The following is an 18,725-nucleotide window of genomic DNA, read 5'->3' on the forward strand; positions in this document are numbered from 1 at the left end:
ATCATAGTCCTGCCATGAATTTTTAAAAAATAAGATAAGAAATGCTGTGAGTAGATGGGCTTCAGAGAACTGGACTGTTGATAGGCCAAGAGCAGAATATGGCATAGTGGGAAAAGGAATGGACTTGAGCCCATACTTGAAACCTGGCTCTTAGGCTTACTAGATTGCAATTGACCTTGACCAAATCACACCCCTCTCTAAGTCTTAACTCAACAAGCATTTATTAATTATCTACTATTTGCCAGGAATGGTAATAGAAACTGAGGATACAAAGGCAAAAAAAAAAAAAAAAAAAAAGAAGCCCTGGTGGGCATTTCCCATCAATAAAATGAGGCAATTGGGCTACACCAGGAGTTCTAAACCTGGCATCCATAGATTCCATCTTCTGCTTCTGGGGATGACCACAAGAGAGAAATAAAGGGCACCCTTGTCATAAGATGATGTTTCATTGGTTAGAAACTTAAAAGAAAAAGTCCCAGAGTTGGATCTGTAACTGGCCCAGGATGGAGACAAAAGAAAAAAAAAAAGGATTGAACGTTTCCCCAAGGCACTAGTATAGGACTGATATAAGGCCATCTTATCCTTTATTTATCTGCTAAGTAAGACTCATTTAGAGTAGAAATTTTTTGTGAACAAGGCTTTAAATGATATTTGTGCTGAGAGTTTTTGTCTCAAAAGCATTGCCTGATGAGTAGAGCAAGAATCAATTTTCTCTCTGGCACATGGCTCCCATTGGCACCATGACCCAGAAAGGGGATCTGCTTTTACAGACCCACTTTATGGATTTGGTGACTCATTTTAAGTGGGCTTGAGAAGTTTTGAAAGCCTATTTCAGCTGCTGGGTGTCATGGAAGAGAAAAAGGGAGATACAATTGATTTAGGGAGCCAAATGAGTACCATACATGGAATTAGAGTCTTCCCAGGACCAAGAATGAGAAAAAGTCCATTAACTCTTTCTGGGAGCCCTTAGGTAACTGACCTAAGCAAGCCCATTTTCCTTCTCATCTGTATAATAGGACAGGGAAGGTTAAGTAAGATAACTTTCAAGGTCCATTCGGGCTCTGTTTACAATCTAAACTTGATCCAGGACCATGACCTAAACCTGGGCAAAATGGATTCCACTAGCCTGTTAAAATAAAAATAAATACACTAATAAAAGCACTTGCACAGGAGCCCTGCTTCTCCACCCACCCCCCAAAAAAGCAAAAAATAAAGATAAAAAAATCCTGTTCCAATCTCTAAGTTGGATAGTAACTATCTACATCCTCTTTCCTTTTCATTCACTTGTTGCTTTCTCCACTGTGATCTGAGGGTGAAGGGGCATAGGTTGATTTTTATGAACATCACTAGCTGGGCCAGGGTTCAAAAGAACATCAGATGAACTGGCAACCCCCTGCCTCCCACCTCAGCAAGTGGTATGTCATACATATTTAATGTGATTTTAAAGTTACCTGCAGGGCAATAGAACAGGTGGGAATTAGAACACTAATGAGTACCAAGCCTCTTAAAATTACAGTTCTAGGAGAGAGGGACTTCTTAGACCTTGGAGAGACAATACTGATATCTTCTTTGATCTCTTGTGAGATTTGTCTTGAGTGTGTCTGAGCTTATGAGTACTACTTCTAAAAAGATTCCAGGGATGGCTTTGGGTGGCCTTCTGGTCTCTACCCACAGGGAGAGATTAGCTACTAAAGGAGAGTGGCATCAGTGGTTCTGGTGACAGAAGTACAGACCTTTAAAGCCTTTTTTCTCTTCTCTGACAAAGACACCCTGATCAATGGACCTCCAGGGCTGGGCTTGTCAAAACAGAATTAAATAGTTTACTAGAGATAAATAGCTTGACCCTCCAGGCATGGCCCATGAGCCTTAACTACTTTCCAGAGGGGCAGGCTTCAAGTGGAAGGGTAACCAGCACACCTTTGAAAACCTGAATCAACTAGAATGTTGGGGACAGTGTTTCCATCCCTGCCCAATGAGACCCTGCCTGGTTTTGCTTTGATGTTTCCTTCTAATCCTCCGTCCCCCTTCCCCTTAAACCTTCTTTGGGCATAGGGACTTTTATTTGTGAAGATTCTGAAGGTAGAACGAGGGTGGGTGAGACTGGAGAAGGTGAGAGGGGATGGAAAGGGATACAAGGACAGGAGAAGATAAAATGTATCTTCGTTCAAGCTAGCAGCCACCCATCACAAACCACAGATGGTGGGAGCCCTCCAGGCAGGAACTGGTATTATCAAATTTGTACCCAACAATGTTTGATTTTGGTAACTTGGGGTTAACTTAAAAAAAAAAAAAACTAATGACAACACAAAACCCAAAGGACGAGAAAAAAATTTTTTGATTAAAAAAAAAAAGCCAACATGACTATCAGTAGCACATTGCATCTGAGTTAGTCCCAGTTCCATGTAATGGTGATGTCCCCAACTCTCTTTTGACAAGCAGGCCTGGCTGGTCTTATACTCCAATCTTCATATCAACATTCTGCAGGTTCCGGGTTTCATCAGCTGTCATACACTCATCTTGCCCCACTTGACTATCAAATGGCTCTTTGTTCACCAGATGCACCATTTCCTGAGACTTGCTGGCATCACCATTCAGCCCAGGGGTCTTCTTGTCATCCACTGCTCCATTACCATTGTTAATCACCAGCTTCTTCTTTTGCCCACACCTATTCAGGACAAAATTAATACAAGAGGAGGTCAATGGAACTGAAGAGAGGGATTTGGGCTGGCAGCCAAGGAAGGAGGGCCACTTGTTCAGCTATTACCCCAACTTCTAATCCAGTCTGAGTTACTACCTGTGTATCGAAGTAATAAAACTACATTTTTTTCAAACAAAAGTCAATGATACAAGTTGCTGTTGTACTCAATCAGATTTCCCTTTGAACCACTTAGTCTAGACTGAAGGATTTTACCATAAATACCAAAAACTCAACCTTGATAACATAAATCAAGAACTGGAAGGGATGTTAGAGTTAAGGGCAGCTGGGTGGCACAGTGGATGGAGTTCCAGACCTGGAGTCAAAAAGTCTTATCTTCCTGAATTCAGATCCAGCCTCAGACACTTTCTAACTTTCTAACTGAGGTAAGTCACTTAACCCTGTTTGCCTCAGTTTCCTCATCTGTAAAAAGAGTTGAAGAAGGAAATGGCAAACCACTCCAGTATCTCTGCCAAGAAAACCTCAAATGGGGTCAGGAAGAGTCAGATGCAAAACTGAAACGACTGAACAACAATCCAACATCATCATTTTGCAGATTAGAAATTAAGACCCAGAAAGTGGGTCTTGCCAAGTGGCTTGCCTAAGATGATAAATGGCAGAGTCAGAATTTGAACCTAGATCTTGTGATTCTTCAGCTGAGCATGTATTCTGCTGTGCCACAGCAACTTTTGCAAAGTGCTTTCACATGTTACTTCATCTGATGTTTACAACTTCCCCGTGTAAAGGGAAAGACCTGAACCTTGTGCCCCTATAGAAAACATCTTGTTTCCTCACTTCCCTGACTACCATGATGCAATACTTCCTCTTTCTCATGAAAAAGAATAACATTGCTCCATGCGTATGAGGTAGACAGCATTATGTATCTGTCTTCTCCATCTGACTCTGAATCTCTCCAATTATACTTATCTGTGTATATTATATCTTTCGAGTAGAATGTAAGTCTCTTGAGGGCAAGGACTGTTTTATTTTTGTCTTTGGATCTCCTGTGCTTAGCATGATGGCTTACACTTACTAAAAGGTTTTTGAGTGGAATTAATTCCATTATAGAATGAGAAACTGTACTAGATGATCGCTAAGGTCCCTTTGGCTTCTAGGAATCAGGGTTCTGTATTCTACTGGGATTCAGGGAAGAGGGTAAAAAAACATCAGCACTTAGCTAATACATGTTTGTTGACTGACTGGTACAATGGATGACTTTGGACTGGCCAGTCTCTTGAGATTTCTTCTAACCCTAGGACCAAGAACCTACGAAATTCATCTCAGATACAAGGAGAATGATTCCAAGTTCTATTAAGGCTCAAAGTGAATCCTCAACCATAATGAGAATGACTCTTAAGCGTAGACCAGAACAGGAAGACCTCAGCCAGTAGCAATGGACCGAAAATTGTCTCTGGATGGGGCTGTCCACATGATGCTTCCCTCCCATCCCAGACTTTCCAGATGAAAACTAGCTTGGGGATCTTGGATCTCTTTGTAAAGCAAATGTGTGTGTGTGGAAGGGGTAGGGGGAGAGACAGAGAGGAGATAGAGGGCAAGACAGAGAGACAGAAAGAGATAAAGAGAGGGAGAAAGAGAGGGAGAGGGAGGGGGAAAGAGAGAGAGCAGCCTTTAAAAAAAAAAGTAGTAATGGGCTGGTGGCTTTAGAAGGGAGATGTGTACTTACAGACTTACCCAGCCTACTTGGTTAACCACCCCTCAGTAACAATTGCAAATCTGTTCTCAATTATCAAGTTCGTGTTAATTCACAGCACCCAGGCGGCCCCATTCCCAGCAAGCTGCCCAGTATCCAGCCTATCTCTGTTTGTTGGTTGCTATGGCAAATGACTTCATTTGGAGGACAGGGAAAGAAACAAACGGGTGGTCTTTTTTTTATTTTTCCTAAATAGATGCAATAGAAACTAGGTCCTGAGTTATTCAGGCATAATGTGCAGACTCCAGCTGTTCTAACAAACCCCTGGGATGGACGTCACTGGTGAACCTGACCATGTGCTCAGCACTTCAGCTCTGACATTCCTATACTAATACCGGCCAAGAATGACTTACTGAAACCTGATCAGGATTGGAGACCCCATACCCTGAGAATTGGCCAACCGTCTGGGATTCAAACAATGAGAAATCTATATTTTACTTTTTAAAAGTAATGAAGCAATAGGGCAGCTAGGTGGCACAGTGGATAGAGTCCCGGCTCTGAAGTCAGGAGGACCTGAATTCAAATTCAGCCTCAGACCAAACACTTGACACTTACTAGCTGTGTGACCCTGAGCAAGTCACTTAACCCCAATTGCCTAAAAAAAAAAAAAAAAAAAAGTAATGAAGAAAAAAAAAGACTTTTATTCACGCAAGATATTCTTTAAGGGAAATTTTTGTCAGTTAAACCACTCCATCTCCGTTTCTTCATATCTCTCCAGGAATGGGTTTTTTGGTGTTGTGTGTGTATGTTTAAATCCGTTTTGCTTTCTTCTAATTGAAAGCCCTTTCAGGACAGGGCTTATCTCATATTTGTTTTAGTCATTGTATTCCCTGACACAATGCCTGACAAATAATAATAGGCAGCAGTTTAAGCTATCTAATTTAGCATTTTAAGGTTTACAAAGTGCTTTAAAAATATTTTCTACTTTGATTCTCACAACAACCCTAAGAGGTGGGTACTATTATTCTCCCCATTTTTCCAGTGAGTAAACTGAGGCAGACAGTGGTTAAATGACTTGTCCAGGGTCACACAGTTAGTGAGTGTCTGAGGCTGGATTTGAATTGAAGTCTTCCTGACTCCACTGATCCACCTCACTGCCTCATAGTAGTAGGCAATTAATAATTATTTATTGATTAGTTGATTGATTGACCAATTGGCTAATCAGAAGTCTTTACAAAATAGTTCCCTCACCACAACCCCCACAGAGTAAGTACTGAAATCAATATTATCCTTATTTTGTAGATGAGGAAACAGAGCTACAGAGAGGCTTCATGACTTCTCCAAGGTCACACAGCTACAACCCAAGCTTCACTCGATTTCAATCTGGCACTTTTCCCACCCCCTTCCCCAGCTATTTTTTTTTCCTTTCACGCTCTAAAGGCCAAACATAAGTGATGTAGCTCCTTTCATAGGTTCATGGATTTGGAGGTTAAAGGCGCTTTTTAGAGTTCATCTAGTCTAATCTCCTCATTTGACAGATGAGGAAACTGAGGCCCAAGGGGTTAAAGTGACTTGCCCTGGATTACATACATATTAGAGGTAGCAAAGTGGATAGGGCAATGGACATGGAGTCAGGAAGATCAGAAATCCAGCCCCAGATATCTACTAGCTGTGCAACCCTGAGCAAATCACCTATCCGCTGTCTGCCTCAGTTTCCTCATATGTCAAATAGATAATAATAGCATCTAACTCCCATGGTTATTGTGAGGACAAAATGAGATAGTACTTATAAGAAACTTTGCAAATTTTAAAGCGATATATAAATGCTAGCTTTTGTATTATTATTATTGTTATTATTGTTACAAGTAGACCATCTAGCCTAGACCATCTTGGCCACTGAGAACAATTTTAAGTGCTCTATACAGATGTTTGTCTATTCTCTCTCCAAAATTCTCTAGGAAAAGAGCCTCAGCAATTTGTGATCATTTCAGTCTTACACCATAGGAAAGTTCTCCCTTCTGTCTGACTTCAATAATTCCAACCACATCTGAAGTCATTTAATTGAGAAATAATACCCCTCTTGCCCACTTAAGTACCCCTTAAGAATTTTGAACAAGTAGAGAGTTCAAAATTCTTCCTTTCTTTAAAGGCAGTAGTAGCCTATGATAGATATTGAATGATTCCCCTCCAAGAACAAAGTGAAAACGACCAAGGGTCTTACCTTCTCCGACTGTTGACAGCAATGCATACAGCCAGGATCAAAGCCAGTGCCAAGAGAGCTGAGAGGATAATCAGCCATTCTGGTGAGATGAGCCAAAACACACGTGTGAGTTAGGATGGGCGTGAAATGAACCTCACCTCATTGAATCCAACAAGACCCTCTACTACAGGACAGGTGCTAAGAGAGAAGGATGATGCTGGAGGTTGGGACCTCGTATCCAGTCTCTTATCTAAAGACAAACTATACAAAGACTTAGCTTGTCTGCTGGATTAAATTGAGTAGACAGACCATTCATTTAACTGTTCCATTGGCCAGGAGTTTTCCCAGGTTTTATAGGTTTATAGATCTGAATCAATCATTGATCTATAGCTTGAAGGAACCTAGGAAGTCACTTAGTCCTCCTAGACTTAACAGAGAAGAGGAAATGACTTGCTCAAGGTCACTGACTTCCAGAGAGGTGATGAGATATACAAAATTAGATACATATTTTTTTGGACATGGCCAATGTAGAAGTTTTGTTTTACTACCCATATTCCACTAGAAAGGAAAAAATTGTAGAGGGGGAGAGAGGAAATAAATGCTTATTAAATGATTTTTTTTGAGGCAATCAGGATTAAGCGATTTGCCCAGGGTCACACAGCTAGTAAGTATATGAGGCTGGATTTGAACTCTGGTCCTCCTGATTCCAGGGCCAGTGCTCTATCCACTGTGCCACCTAGCTGACCCAATTCTTATTAATTAAAGAAAAAAATATGTATGTCAGAGGTAGGATGTGAATTCAGGTGCTCCAAATCTCGAGTCATTGCTCTTTCCTCAATAGAAGGTAAATTCCTTCAGAGCAGAGACTGTCTCATAATTTGGATTAATAGTCTCAGTAATTTCTTTTACACATAATACCTCACACTCTTGCTCTAGAGATTAAGAAAAAAATATTTTTAATTTGGTACCTATTAAGCTTCAGAAAGCTAGCAGAATGCCTGGCACAGAAGTAGGTGCTTAGTAAATGCTTATTAATTGACTGATTGATTGGAAGACTTCAGTTTAATCCCAACACCAACTGAGTGAAAATAATTATGAAAAATTTCTGCTTTTGTTTTTTTTTTCCCTTAAATATGTCTTGTGGGGATAGAGGAGAAGAGGGTCAAAGAAACCTATGGGAGGCAGTAAGGGAGATTGGGAAAAAAAGGGAGAGGTAGGATTAATCTTTGTCCCTTTATTCCCCTATTTCAAGCACTGACTTGTATGTGACTCATTGAATGCCCAAGTCATGGTAAATTATTTCTCTAAGCAACACATGTGTTTACCACCCCCAAACCCTTGAAGGGCTCTGGCTCCTGGCAGAGTTTAGGCAAACAGATCACTGGAAGGAGTTTCAATTGCTTCCTTAGTTCCTTCCTACTAGAGCAAGGGTTCTTAACCCAAGCTCCATGGCCCCCCTCAAGGGGTCCATGGATAGATTTCAAGAGGTCCATGAACTTGGACAAGAAAAAATACTTAATACTTACTAACCTCTAATTAAAATTTAGTATTTCTTTCAATTGTGAGTGAAAAAGAAAACCTCAATATTCTTCTGAGAAGAAGTCTATGGGTTTTAGCTGACTGTGAAAAGGGTCTATATCACACAAAAATCCTTAAGACCCCTTGTCCTAAAGAGACATGGTCTTGTGACCCCTGCAGTGAGTATGGATTGAAATAGATCAAATTACAATTCAAGGTAAATCTTAAATTGAATTAAACCCTAATGATAAAAGTTCTCATTCGATCCTGAGCCAGATTAAAAATTTTGCAATTAATTCCCAACCTATCATTTGATTGTTGTAAGAAAGTTCCAGCATGGAAAACTCCCTTCAGCAATGCAGACCAACAATTTGTCTGCTCTTTATGGTCTTAGAAAGTAGCCTATGGCTCTGAGAGGTTAAGTGAGTTATTCACAGGGTCACATAGCTAGGGGGTGGCAGAGACCAAACTTGGGTGCAGGTCCTCCCAATCCATAGCCAGCTCTCTATGCACGCTGCCATAACACCTCTAATTCAAAACTCTAAACCTGACAACCACATTGCTAACCACTGCAAATGCATAGTTCCCTCCAAAAAGATCTATTCTTTCTGAATATGGAAAAACCTAGGGATGATAGGTAGAAATGAAGAAAACCCATTCTCTGAATGGTTCCAAAAACAAGCTTTTAACTTCCCACCATTCAGTGCACCTGAACTCAGTTCACTGTAATGTTGCCGGAACAAATACGTTTGTTGGAATTCAGGGCATGGGCAAATTAATTTGTCCAGAGCTGGTCCCATCAGTGTCTCCTACAGCCTCTTGCTGACTGGCTCACACCCAGAATCACAGCTGCAGTGATGATGGCGCTAGAATGATTTTCTGGAGCTTTCAGGGATTAAATCTACTCAAAAGTCAATCTAGGCTCAATGGAAAAGGAAAGAGGTGTTTTCATCCCTCTGAACCTTGTACCCAGGAGACCGAATGGCTTACACTATCCACAGTTTCAGGGGGTAGGAATTGCGCTATCCGGCTATAATGAAATCTACTTTGCTTCCTCTCCCACAGATTTGAAAGACCGTAAGAATAAGCCTTGATGACCAGTCTTGTACAATCCTTTTCAGCTGTTCCTTCTGTGATTCATCAGGGCAAAGAGGTTTGGTGAGGCTCTCTGTAAGATGATCTTTCTCTTTTAAATTGGAACGTACCTGGAATTTTGGGCTTCCTTTTAAGGTTGGGATTTTGTTCAGATTGGCCTTGGTTTCCATCAGGGACTGGTGTTGAATATGCTAGAAAAGAAAACAAGGCATTTTACCTTGGCGCCTGTAAAAACAGTCATCAGGGAATGCTTCCTTCACCATGAGCTGATCCCCAGCCATACAGGAAAGAGCTAAACTTTTACTATTTTAAAGAGATCAAAGTAAAAATAAGGATAGATTTGGGCTACACCATCTGGGGTAACATCCCCCTCTCCCCCCAAGCCTACCTCTTAGCTTTGCTCTCAGTTTGACTAACATTGGCCTTTTTGAGATAGCATTCCCTCTTCCTAACAAAACATGAAAACTCTTGGAGGCAGCTAGGTGGTTCAGTGGATAGAGCTCTGGCCTTGGAGTCAGGAGGACCTGAGTTCAAATATGGCCTCAGACACTTAACACTTACTAGCTGTGTGACCTTGGGCAAGTCACTTAACCCCATTGCCTAGCCAAAAAAAAAAAACAAAAAACAAAAAAAACATGAAAATTCTCAATTGCATCCAGGATGCTCTGGGGAACTCGGCTCTGGATCACAGTGCTATCCTGTCCCCCCACTCAACCTCAACTCCAATCTCTCTATGTCAGTCTATTCAACGCGCAAACGCATAGTCCTAGAATGTCAGCTAGCTGACCTTAGAGGTCCATTAATTTAACTAACCCATTTTATAGATAAGGAAACTAAGGACTCCAGAAATAAGGCAATTCACTTGCCCAAGATCTTATAGGAAATAAGGAACAGAACTAGTTTTTGAACCCAGGTCCTTCAAAGTCCAATTTGATGCTCATCCTTCCTACTACCATTACTTCTAATGAATAGAGTGGCAGACTTAGATTCAGGAAGATGTGAATTCAAGTCCTGCCTAAGAAACTTAGCTTCTTTCAGCCTCAGTTTCCTTATCTGTAAAATGGGGATAATAATGGCACCTGTCTCTCAGGGATGTGGTGAGGACAAAGTGAGTAAATATGTGAAATGCTTTGCAGATTTTAAAGAATTATGTTATGTAAATATTAGCCATGATGATGGTAATTGACGATGGTACCACTGCTCTGCTAGGGCCTCTGGGTCTTGTCATTTTTCCTGTGACCATCCCTTGTCTAAGTATTTCCCTGACCCTTCCAAATGCAGTGAATTGAACATGAACATGAGTCCCCCTTTTATATTTATATGTCTCCCCCAATTAATCGTGAGCTTCTTAAGAACAGTGACTGTCCTGATTTTCTGCTTATGTCCCTGGGCTTTAGAACAGTCCTTGGCACATGGTAAATATTTTCCCATTCTAGTCTAATAAACACTTTTCCATTCTATTCCTTGGTACTTGGAAGCAGCTAGAGGGTGCCACAGGGCATAGAGCACTAGGCATGGAATCAGGAAGACCTGAGGTCAAATTCAGCCTCAGATATTAGCTGTGTGACCTGGGCAAGTCATTTAACCTCTGTGTGCCTCAGTTTCCTCACCTGTAAAATGAGTATAATAATAGCATTTACCTCCCCAGGTTATTGTGAGGATCAAATGAGAATTTTTTTTAAGTGCTTAGTGTGATGCCTAGCATATAGTAGGTGCTTAATAAATGCTTGTTTCCTTTTCTTCTCCTTCCCTTCTTCAGAAGAGACACTAAGCCAAAAATATGATAAACATAAAAAATAGCTCAAAAATAGTGATGTTATTTTGGTCCTCTTCAAGTATGAAGGACAACAAATAATCCCACTAAAATATTGGTCAGTTGTTCCTTGTCTTCAACTCTACATCTGTCCCCTTTCCATGGATTCATGAAGGCCACCCCAAACCATGTCTGGAATATATCTCCTCCTCGGCTCCACACTTTCTTCCAACAAGGCTCAGGTTAGTACCTCCTCCATGAAATCTTCCCTGGTCAATCAGTCAATCAAATCACTCAAACATTTATTAAGCACCTTCTATGTGTCAGACACTGTGCTAAGCGCTGATCTTCACACAATTATTTGTTTTCTCCTTCAGCAATTTAAAAAAATAATACTTATTGGTACATAACACATCTCTCCCAGCTGCTCAGTACACCATGCCCTCCTTAAGGGCAGAGACTGTGTTTGTGTTGTCTCTGTATCTCTAGATTCTAGCACTGTGTTTTGTATGCAGTAGAGATTTGATAAGTACCCACTGAGCCTTCTCTTGATTTCTGAAATACCACAATTTTTCTACTACAAAACACATTGCAAAACAGGAGGTTTAAGTTACAAAGATTTCAAATTCTTTTCCAGCTTTGATTTGTTGTGATATCAATAGCAGCCAATCTGCTTGTAGCAGCCAGCAGAAACTTTGGTTTAATTTGAGAGTTGGGTGATTATAGGTGCAAAATGTTGCATGCACTGTCAAATGTGGTCATTATATTGGATGGTTTTGCTTAACTTTTTTTTTAATTACAAGAAAAAGCTCACTGGATTTTTTTTAAAAAATTGATTTTTTGCTTGTTTTTAGATGGAAGTTAAATATCCCAAGATGACTGTGCTGGAAGTAAAAAAAAAAAAAGACATTAATAAAACATTTTCTTTTAAGAAAAAAAAAGGAAGTTCAGTAAAATGGAGAAAACCCTCTAAGATATATCACAAAGAAGGTGACCCAAATCTAAGCTTCATTAATTTTGTGTCTCCTTAACTCATTCAATTTAGATGCCTTCCCCTGTGATGGATAACTGTTTCATAGTATGGGAACACTCAACAATAGTCCTCTGATGAGATATCAAGGAAATCCACTTGATTCCTCGTATCTTCGATTTGGAACTAAGGGCATTTTCAAGGGCCATCTAGTTCAATCCTCCTCATCTTACACGTTAGAAAACTAAGACCCAGGGAGGTTTAAATGCTTTGCTAAAGGTTACACAGGTGGTGAAGTGTCAGGGATAGAACCTGAACCCAGATCATCTGATTTCTCTGAGTCCAGAGCCCTCAATAGACTTTACACTATGCTATGTCCTATGCTCCGGAGATGGGCCCCAAGTCTCTTCTAGCTCGAGAGGTACGCTTCTACCTAATTTACAAGACTGTTCAAGTCAGCTAGCCCAGATTGCTTTTACTCCCACCTTGGAAGTTTTTTGACATCATTTGCAGGTTTTCACCTGTCCGGTATACTAGAATGCTTGAAAAACTCACTGGCTCTTCTAGGAGTCTCTCTGACTCAGGTTAGCCTTTGATATTTGAATGAGAGGAAGAAATTAATCAGACCTAATCTCACCATTTTGTTTTTCAAAACAACTGCCCCTGGCAAGGAAAGATCTCTGGGTGTGTATTCAGCCTAGTGAGAGCCTAGCATTTGAACAATGGGTACTTGCATAGAGAGAAAGAGAACAGACCTGAACAGAGAATGACTCCCACCCACCTGACTTTCACTCGAGGCAAGAACGGAGATAAACGAGAAGATAAAGCAGCTGTTCCTTCATACCCAGCAGGCCAACAAAGTTAAGCTATGGGAGACCAGCTGGGGAAGCAGGTTTTCTGATCTGGGGCCCTTGACTCTGAAATTTGGGAGATACAATCTTTGGGAGGAGAGATAATGCTATAGTAGTGATAACTGTCTTCATTCAACTCTGAGAAGAACATGCCAAGAGATGCTGAGTTCATAGGCTTATAGATTTGGAGCTGGAAGAAACATTAGAAACTGCCTAACTTTATAGATCAGGAAATCAAGGCCTGGAGATTTTTACGTGTCTTCCCTAATATCACACAAGTAGTAAGGAACAAAACCATGACTTGAACTCAGCTCCTCTGATTCCAAAACTAGCCCCATTTCCAATTCAATTCATAGCTTTTCCACTGTCTCCTGGGACTATGCTTTGTAAGACCTAGGGTCCCTATGGAAATATGAGTTATTGCTATTTGTTGTTACTGTTGCTAGCAAATGATGGAAGCAGTACTCACTTGTAACATCAGGCCGACGAGGTTGACCAGCACGCGAGCCGTCATGATCTGTCAAGATCAATTAATAATGACTCAGTCATTTGTACTTAAACCATCTCCTGAACCTTCCTTATTGTTTGGTTTCTAGGCTTATTGGAAGGAGAAGAGAGGACCCAAAGATGATTAGTCACCGTCATTCATTCCTCATCTTCCAGTCTACCAGGAGAGTGGGTTTAAGTTTTATGAAAACCAAAATTTAGAAAAATCAGACAACACGTCAAGAGGAGAGTATCCTTAATGGAAACCCAACCACCACCTCCCACCTCTAAGACAAACATTTTTGCCCCCAACCCATTAAAGGTTATGTGACTCAATTTGAGAAGATGGGGGTAATGGAAGATCTGGTCTCTACTGGAAATTACCATGGAAAGAAGTAACTAGAAAAAATCAATAGTGTCTGCTAGCACTATCATGTTGAAGTTAGGAAAGCAAGCACTCTTTCATCAAAGGGAGGGGAAAATCCAGGAAGATGAGTATTCACAGAGTTAAGCCTAGGTTTAATGATTATTTGGTGAACTGAATTGAAGGTGAGGGAGTTTGGTATTTATTGCTATCACAGTTAGTTGAAAACTATATTTGGAAACATAAAGATCAGGATCAAAGTTTAGTCTTTCCCACCAGTCCTCCAGAATCAATATTTTAATAATCAACATAATAGAGAAATCTGAAGGCATTCCATCACCAATAGCTCTGAGACAGAGATTGGCATGTGGATTGCAAGAATCAGAATCTTTGGTTCAAAGTATTTTGGGATATTAGCAACAACTCCATAGGCTACATTTTCCAACATCATATTAGAAATATTGCTTAATCATAAAGTGAGGACCCTCAGGGAACAGCTACATGCTGTGTCATCCTAGTACATTGCAAATTTCTTGAAGGCAGGGACCCCCTACACACACCTTTTCTTGGTTTCCATGGTGCCTTAAACATAGTAATTAATCAACAAACATTTATTTAATCCCTGCTCTTTGACAGAGAAGGTGCCATTCTGCACTGGAACTTTCCAATTAAATTTTTTAAAGGACTAGGCACTATACTAGATGCTGGGGTTACTAAGACAAAAGTGAATTGTTCCCAAATAATTAATATCTACTTGGTGTATTGGAGAGGACAAGTGGGTTCATAAAATGGCTATTGATTTCTCTTCTGGCACAGTGCCTGGCAAATAGAAGGTGCTGAAGAAATATTTGGTTGTTTTATTAGTTGTCAATATGACTCATATGGCAGCCCTACCCTGTTTGTTTGTCTAGTGAAATTTGAGAATGGATGTACTTACTTCCACATACATATACATGTATGTATATATACACATACATATACACATATGTACATATCTTTATATATAATGTGTCTATGTATATTGTTTACCTTGATAGACTATAAGTTTACTGAGGACAGGGGTTATTTTTGAACCAGTACCTAGGACAGTGCCTGGCACATAATAAATGCTTCACAAATATTTGTTGATTGATTTGCATCTCAATATCTAGGAAAGTGCTTGGCACATAGTAGGAACTTAATAAGTCTTTGTTGACTAACAGATTGGTTTTATCATTTTGAAGACCATCAAGTTTCCATTGTATCTTGGGGTCAAATTGTCACAAAGAGCATCATCACCATAGTTGTTCACATCCATTCAGCATTGGTCAAATCTATTAAAAACTTAAAATTCATGGAAATGTGGCCACTAACATCACAGCTTCCCTACCTCTCTCTCTCAAAAGAAACAAAAACAAAAACAAAACACACCTTTATAGTACAAAGAAGAACAAACCAGGGGAAGAGGTGGGTTTTGCATGAGAGTGATTTTGAGCACCACCCATGATCCAGAATTCAAGGCTTTGTTAACAATTTTTCTATACAGAATTATGGAAATTCTGCTCATACTACTCCAGAACACATTAGTTAATAATTTTGGTTGGGTAATGATAGGAATATGTGAACATCAAGTTTATGAATATGTATTCCATCTGGTAACAACCCCACAGTATTGGTTGTGCATTTTTAACTATTTAAACAATCATTTAAAAGTGTGAACTAAGATACAAATTGCCAAATGACCACACCCCTGCCCCCCAAAATAAGAAAGACCCAGTTCTCTGGCTGACTATAGAGAATGTCAGTTAATTAATTCCATGTGCTTTTAGAACATTTCTCCAAGTGAATTTCCCAAAAATAACCATTACGAAAGGTCACAGTAATCTTTTTTTTTTAACAGAAGGAATATCAAACAGTGTCAGGACAATGGACTAAATATGAATTCTGACTTGTTTTGGTGGTTCACCTTGTCCTATAGGTAGAGGCTCTTAACTAATCAGTTCGTCAATAAACATACATTGAACACTAACTCTGTTTTAGTCAAAGTGCAAGGTTCTAAGGATAGAAAGACAAAAATGAATCAGTCCCTGCCCTAATGGAGGTAAAATGTTACCATGATTGAGTGATCAAAAGGTTTGGCAGGAGAATTTCACCTAGCATTAGGAGGGGCTTGGTAATTTCTTAATATTGGTGTACCAAATCTACTTTCACATTTTCATTCTCCTTTTCTTCAGAAAAAGACCTGCACCTGGATCGATCTATAGGGTTTGAACAAGAGGTTAAAAACACTTTTTTTTTTTCCATCAAGGCAACTGAGATAAAAACCCTTGATTAGTAAGACACAACACAGAGAGATATATTCAGAAATGCTCGTGAGGTTCACCATCACCAAAAGAGATTGGCCCACTAGCCCATCACCAAAGAATACTAGTGATCTAATTGCCACAACCAAACAAAGAGAAGAGTCTTTGGAGACAGAACCATGGTTACATGCAGAGTAAAGTCAGAAAGAACCATAAGAGGATGGGGAGTGTAGATCATAGAGTTAAAACAAAGACAACAAAATGGCTATCACCAGATCAAGAAAGGAGATCTTGTGTGGATGAACTGACTGGTGACCAACTGAATCATGCATTTCCATGGAGCTTTCCAGAGAACCCCACCTCACAAACCACACTGTGAAGTAAGTGGCATGAGGGCTATGATTCCCTTTTTATAGAAGAGGAAACTGAGATGAGAGAAGTTAAGATACTCAATAGTGGCACCTCTAATAAGCAGCAAAAGTAAGGATTTGAAATGCCTCAGTTCAAATCTAAGATAACAGAAGGTATAAAAAGTCTTTCTCTGATCACACAAAGTTTAATCATGGTCTAAAGAGACATAGCATCTTTCCCAACCATTATAAGCAGGTTTCTTAGAGCACAGCCCTTAACTTTAGGACCATGAACCACATATACATATATATATATACACAATGTATTATATATATATATACATACATACACATATATCTTTAAAGATATAAACATATATACATATCTTTAAAGATATATATTTATTTATTTACAACTGTATTTTAATATAATTGGTTTTCTTTGTAATCATGTGTTTTGTCTTATGCATTTTAAAACATTCTGAGAAGGGATACACAGGTTTGATCAGTCTCTCATAAGACTCCATGACACAGAAAAGGTTAAGAGAACAGCTAAAGGAAAAGCAAATTGGATAAAATAACCTAATTACCTGAAGGGACCCGTGTATTATCAGGAATAAAAGCTCCCGAAACAGTAGGTTTAGTAACTCCTGGCAACCCAGTAGTCACGGGGGTCACTGAGGAGTGGGCTGTGTTCTCATTTTTGCCTGGGAAATGAATGAAGGAATCTTCGACAGGAGTTGTTGAGTCTTCAGGAAGGCTTCCATATCCTAATCCATCATCTCCATCTGCTGCAAGGTGGAATCAATTGTAACCCCAACATTTGCAAGACTGCTACCCCTTGTGCAGAATTTTTGAGTTCTGGTATTGAACTTTTTAAAAGTCATTGACAAGGGACCAAAGGGCCAGAGAGCAAATGGCCTTCCAGGGTCAGTATTTTATAAGCATCTTGGCCAATGCTAAGTAGATGGGATTTGGGTGAGCACAAATATAGTTAGGATCACAGTGGGTTTATCAGGACCAGCAGGAGAATTAGGGGCATCCTCTTGCCTGTGTTGGTCGAGGATCATTTAATTTGTTGGAGCTTTGACCCATGAACCAGATAAAGTACCACGTCTATCATTATCGAGTTCACAACTGATTCCTGTTTCAGTATTCTTTTAATGAAGGGCAGCTAGGTGGATAGAGTATTGGGCCTGGAGTCAGGAAGACTCATGTTCCTGAGTTCAAATCTGGCCTCAGACACTTTTTAACTGTGTGACCTTGAGCAAATCATTTACCTCTGTTTGCCTCAGTCTCCTCATCTGTAAAATGAGCTGGAGAAAGAAATGGTAAACCATTCCAGTATCTGGCCCCACCTCCCCCCAAAAAAATCAAAACACCAAACGGGGTCTTGAAGAGTCAGACACAACTGAACAACAAATCCTTTTAATAAAGCTGAGGGAGAATATGTGAAAAATTTGTGACTTCATCAAGATGGGAAACTTCCTTTATGGAATTTTCTCCACCAAAGCAAATCATATCCCATTTTGAATTTAGTAAAATAGTCCTAAGGACTTAACTGAGGCACATAGATGCTAAGTAACTGCCCAGGGTATCACAGCTAGAAGTGATTTGAAATCAGGTCTTCCCGGTTCCACGCCCAGCACTTTAATCATTATGCAACACTGCCTCTAATTTAAGAGTGGATATAGTACAGTATCAAAAAAGCAACCACGTGTTGAATACTTTTCTGCACCTGCATACAAAACATGGAGGACTGTCAGAATCCAGTGTTGCTGATCAAATTGTTCTATCCTTTGCCATGAAGGCATATTTTTGAGCCACATAGATTTATGACCCATGACGGCAAACACAGCTGGAATACAGATCATGTTGAGAACCAGAAAGAGGTGATTCATTTAAGAGGCAGAAAAAATATATATAATTCTGACTTTTGAGATCATTCTGAAAGAGGAATAAATCATTTACTATGGCAAAAATTACATCATTGATGTGAGAGTTTGGGGGGGGGGAATCAACCCTTGCATTTAAGAGAAATATTTGATCAAGAAGACAATAAGCAGAAAAAGCAGAGAACCATCACCAGAAGCACCTCCATCACTATAGACCTCCAGCTCCCATAGCAATATGGTGGCCAGTTGATTATGCTGGCTCCTCCATCCACCACAGCTAGTACTCATGCTTTCTATTGATCAATAGCTGAAGCCAACATAATGAATTTACTGAGTGAAGCCATTAGAAGTTGCCATCCTTACTGAGAGATGTTGGAGAAGGAGCTGGGGAATGCTCATGGCCGTCTTCCAAACCTGTATGTGGTCTGGAGGTGCTCTGAGGGTGATTGTGTTCTGCTAGGATAAGGAATCCAGAGTCAATTGGAATCTTTGGTACAATTCTTCTCTTACAATCTAGGGCGATGTCCAGCTACAGTTGTACCAGAGGTGAGTAAGAAAAGAAGGTGAGTGAGACTGGCACAAAGGATTCTCCTCCACTGATTGATGAAAGTGTGC

At 40.0% G+C, this 18,725-nt stretch overlaps 1 protein-coding gene across 11 annotated transcripts in view; it reads right to left on the minus strand.

Moving 5' to 3' along the window:
• Positions 1-273: 273 nt before the first annotated feature.
• Positions 274-18,725, minus strand: part of CD44 (CD44 molecule (Indian blood group)) — an 89,826-nt gene continuing 71,374 nt past the window's right edge. For 6 of the 11 annotated variants that reach the window (XM_027837809.1, XM_027837806.1, XM_027837812.1 and 3 more), the window contains 6 exons: positions 18,474-18,566; positions 16,806-17,006; positions 13,203-13,250; positions 9,270-9,350; positions 6,568-6,646; positions 274-2,665 (listed from right to left, as the gene is read on the minus strand). In XM_027837809.1, coding sequence (XP_027693610.1) covers positions 2,452-2,665; positions 6,568-6,646; positions 9,270-9,350; positions 13,203-13,250; positions 16,806-17,006; positions 18,474-18,566 — 716 coding nt within the window. In that variant the 3' untranslated portion in view covers positions 274-2,451. The remainder of the gene's footprint in view (positions 2,666-6,567; positions 6,647-9,269; positions 9,351-13,202; positions 13,251-16,805; positions 17,007-18,473; positions 18,567-18,725) is intronic. The other 5 variants (XM_027837808.1, XM_027837807.1, XM_027837811.1 and 2 more) reach the window with 5 other exon arrangements.

The sequence above is a fragment of the Vombatus ursinus genome, unplaced genomic scaffold, assembly GCF_900497805.2.
Source record: "Vombatus ursinus unplaced genomic scaffold, bare-nosed wombat genome assembly UNPS02014822.1, whole genome shotgun sequence".
Lineage (NCBI taxonomy): Eukaryota > Metazoa > Chordata > Mammalia > Diprotodontia > Vombatidae > Vombatus > Vombatus ursinus.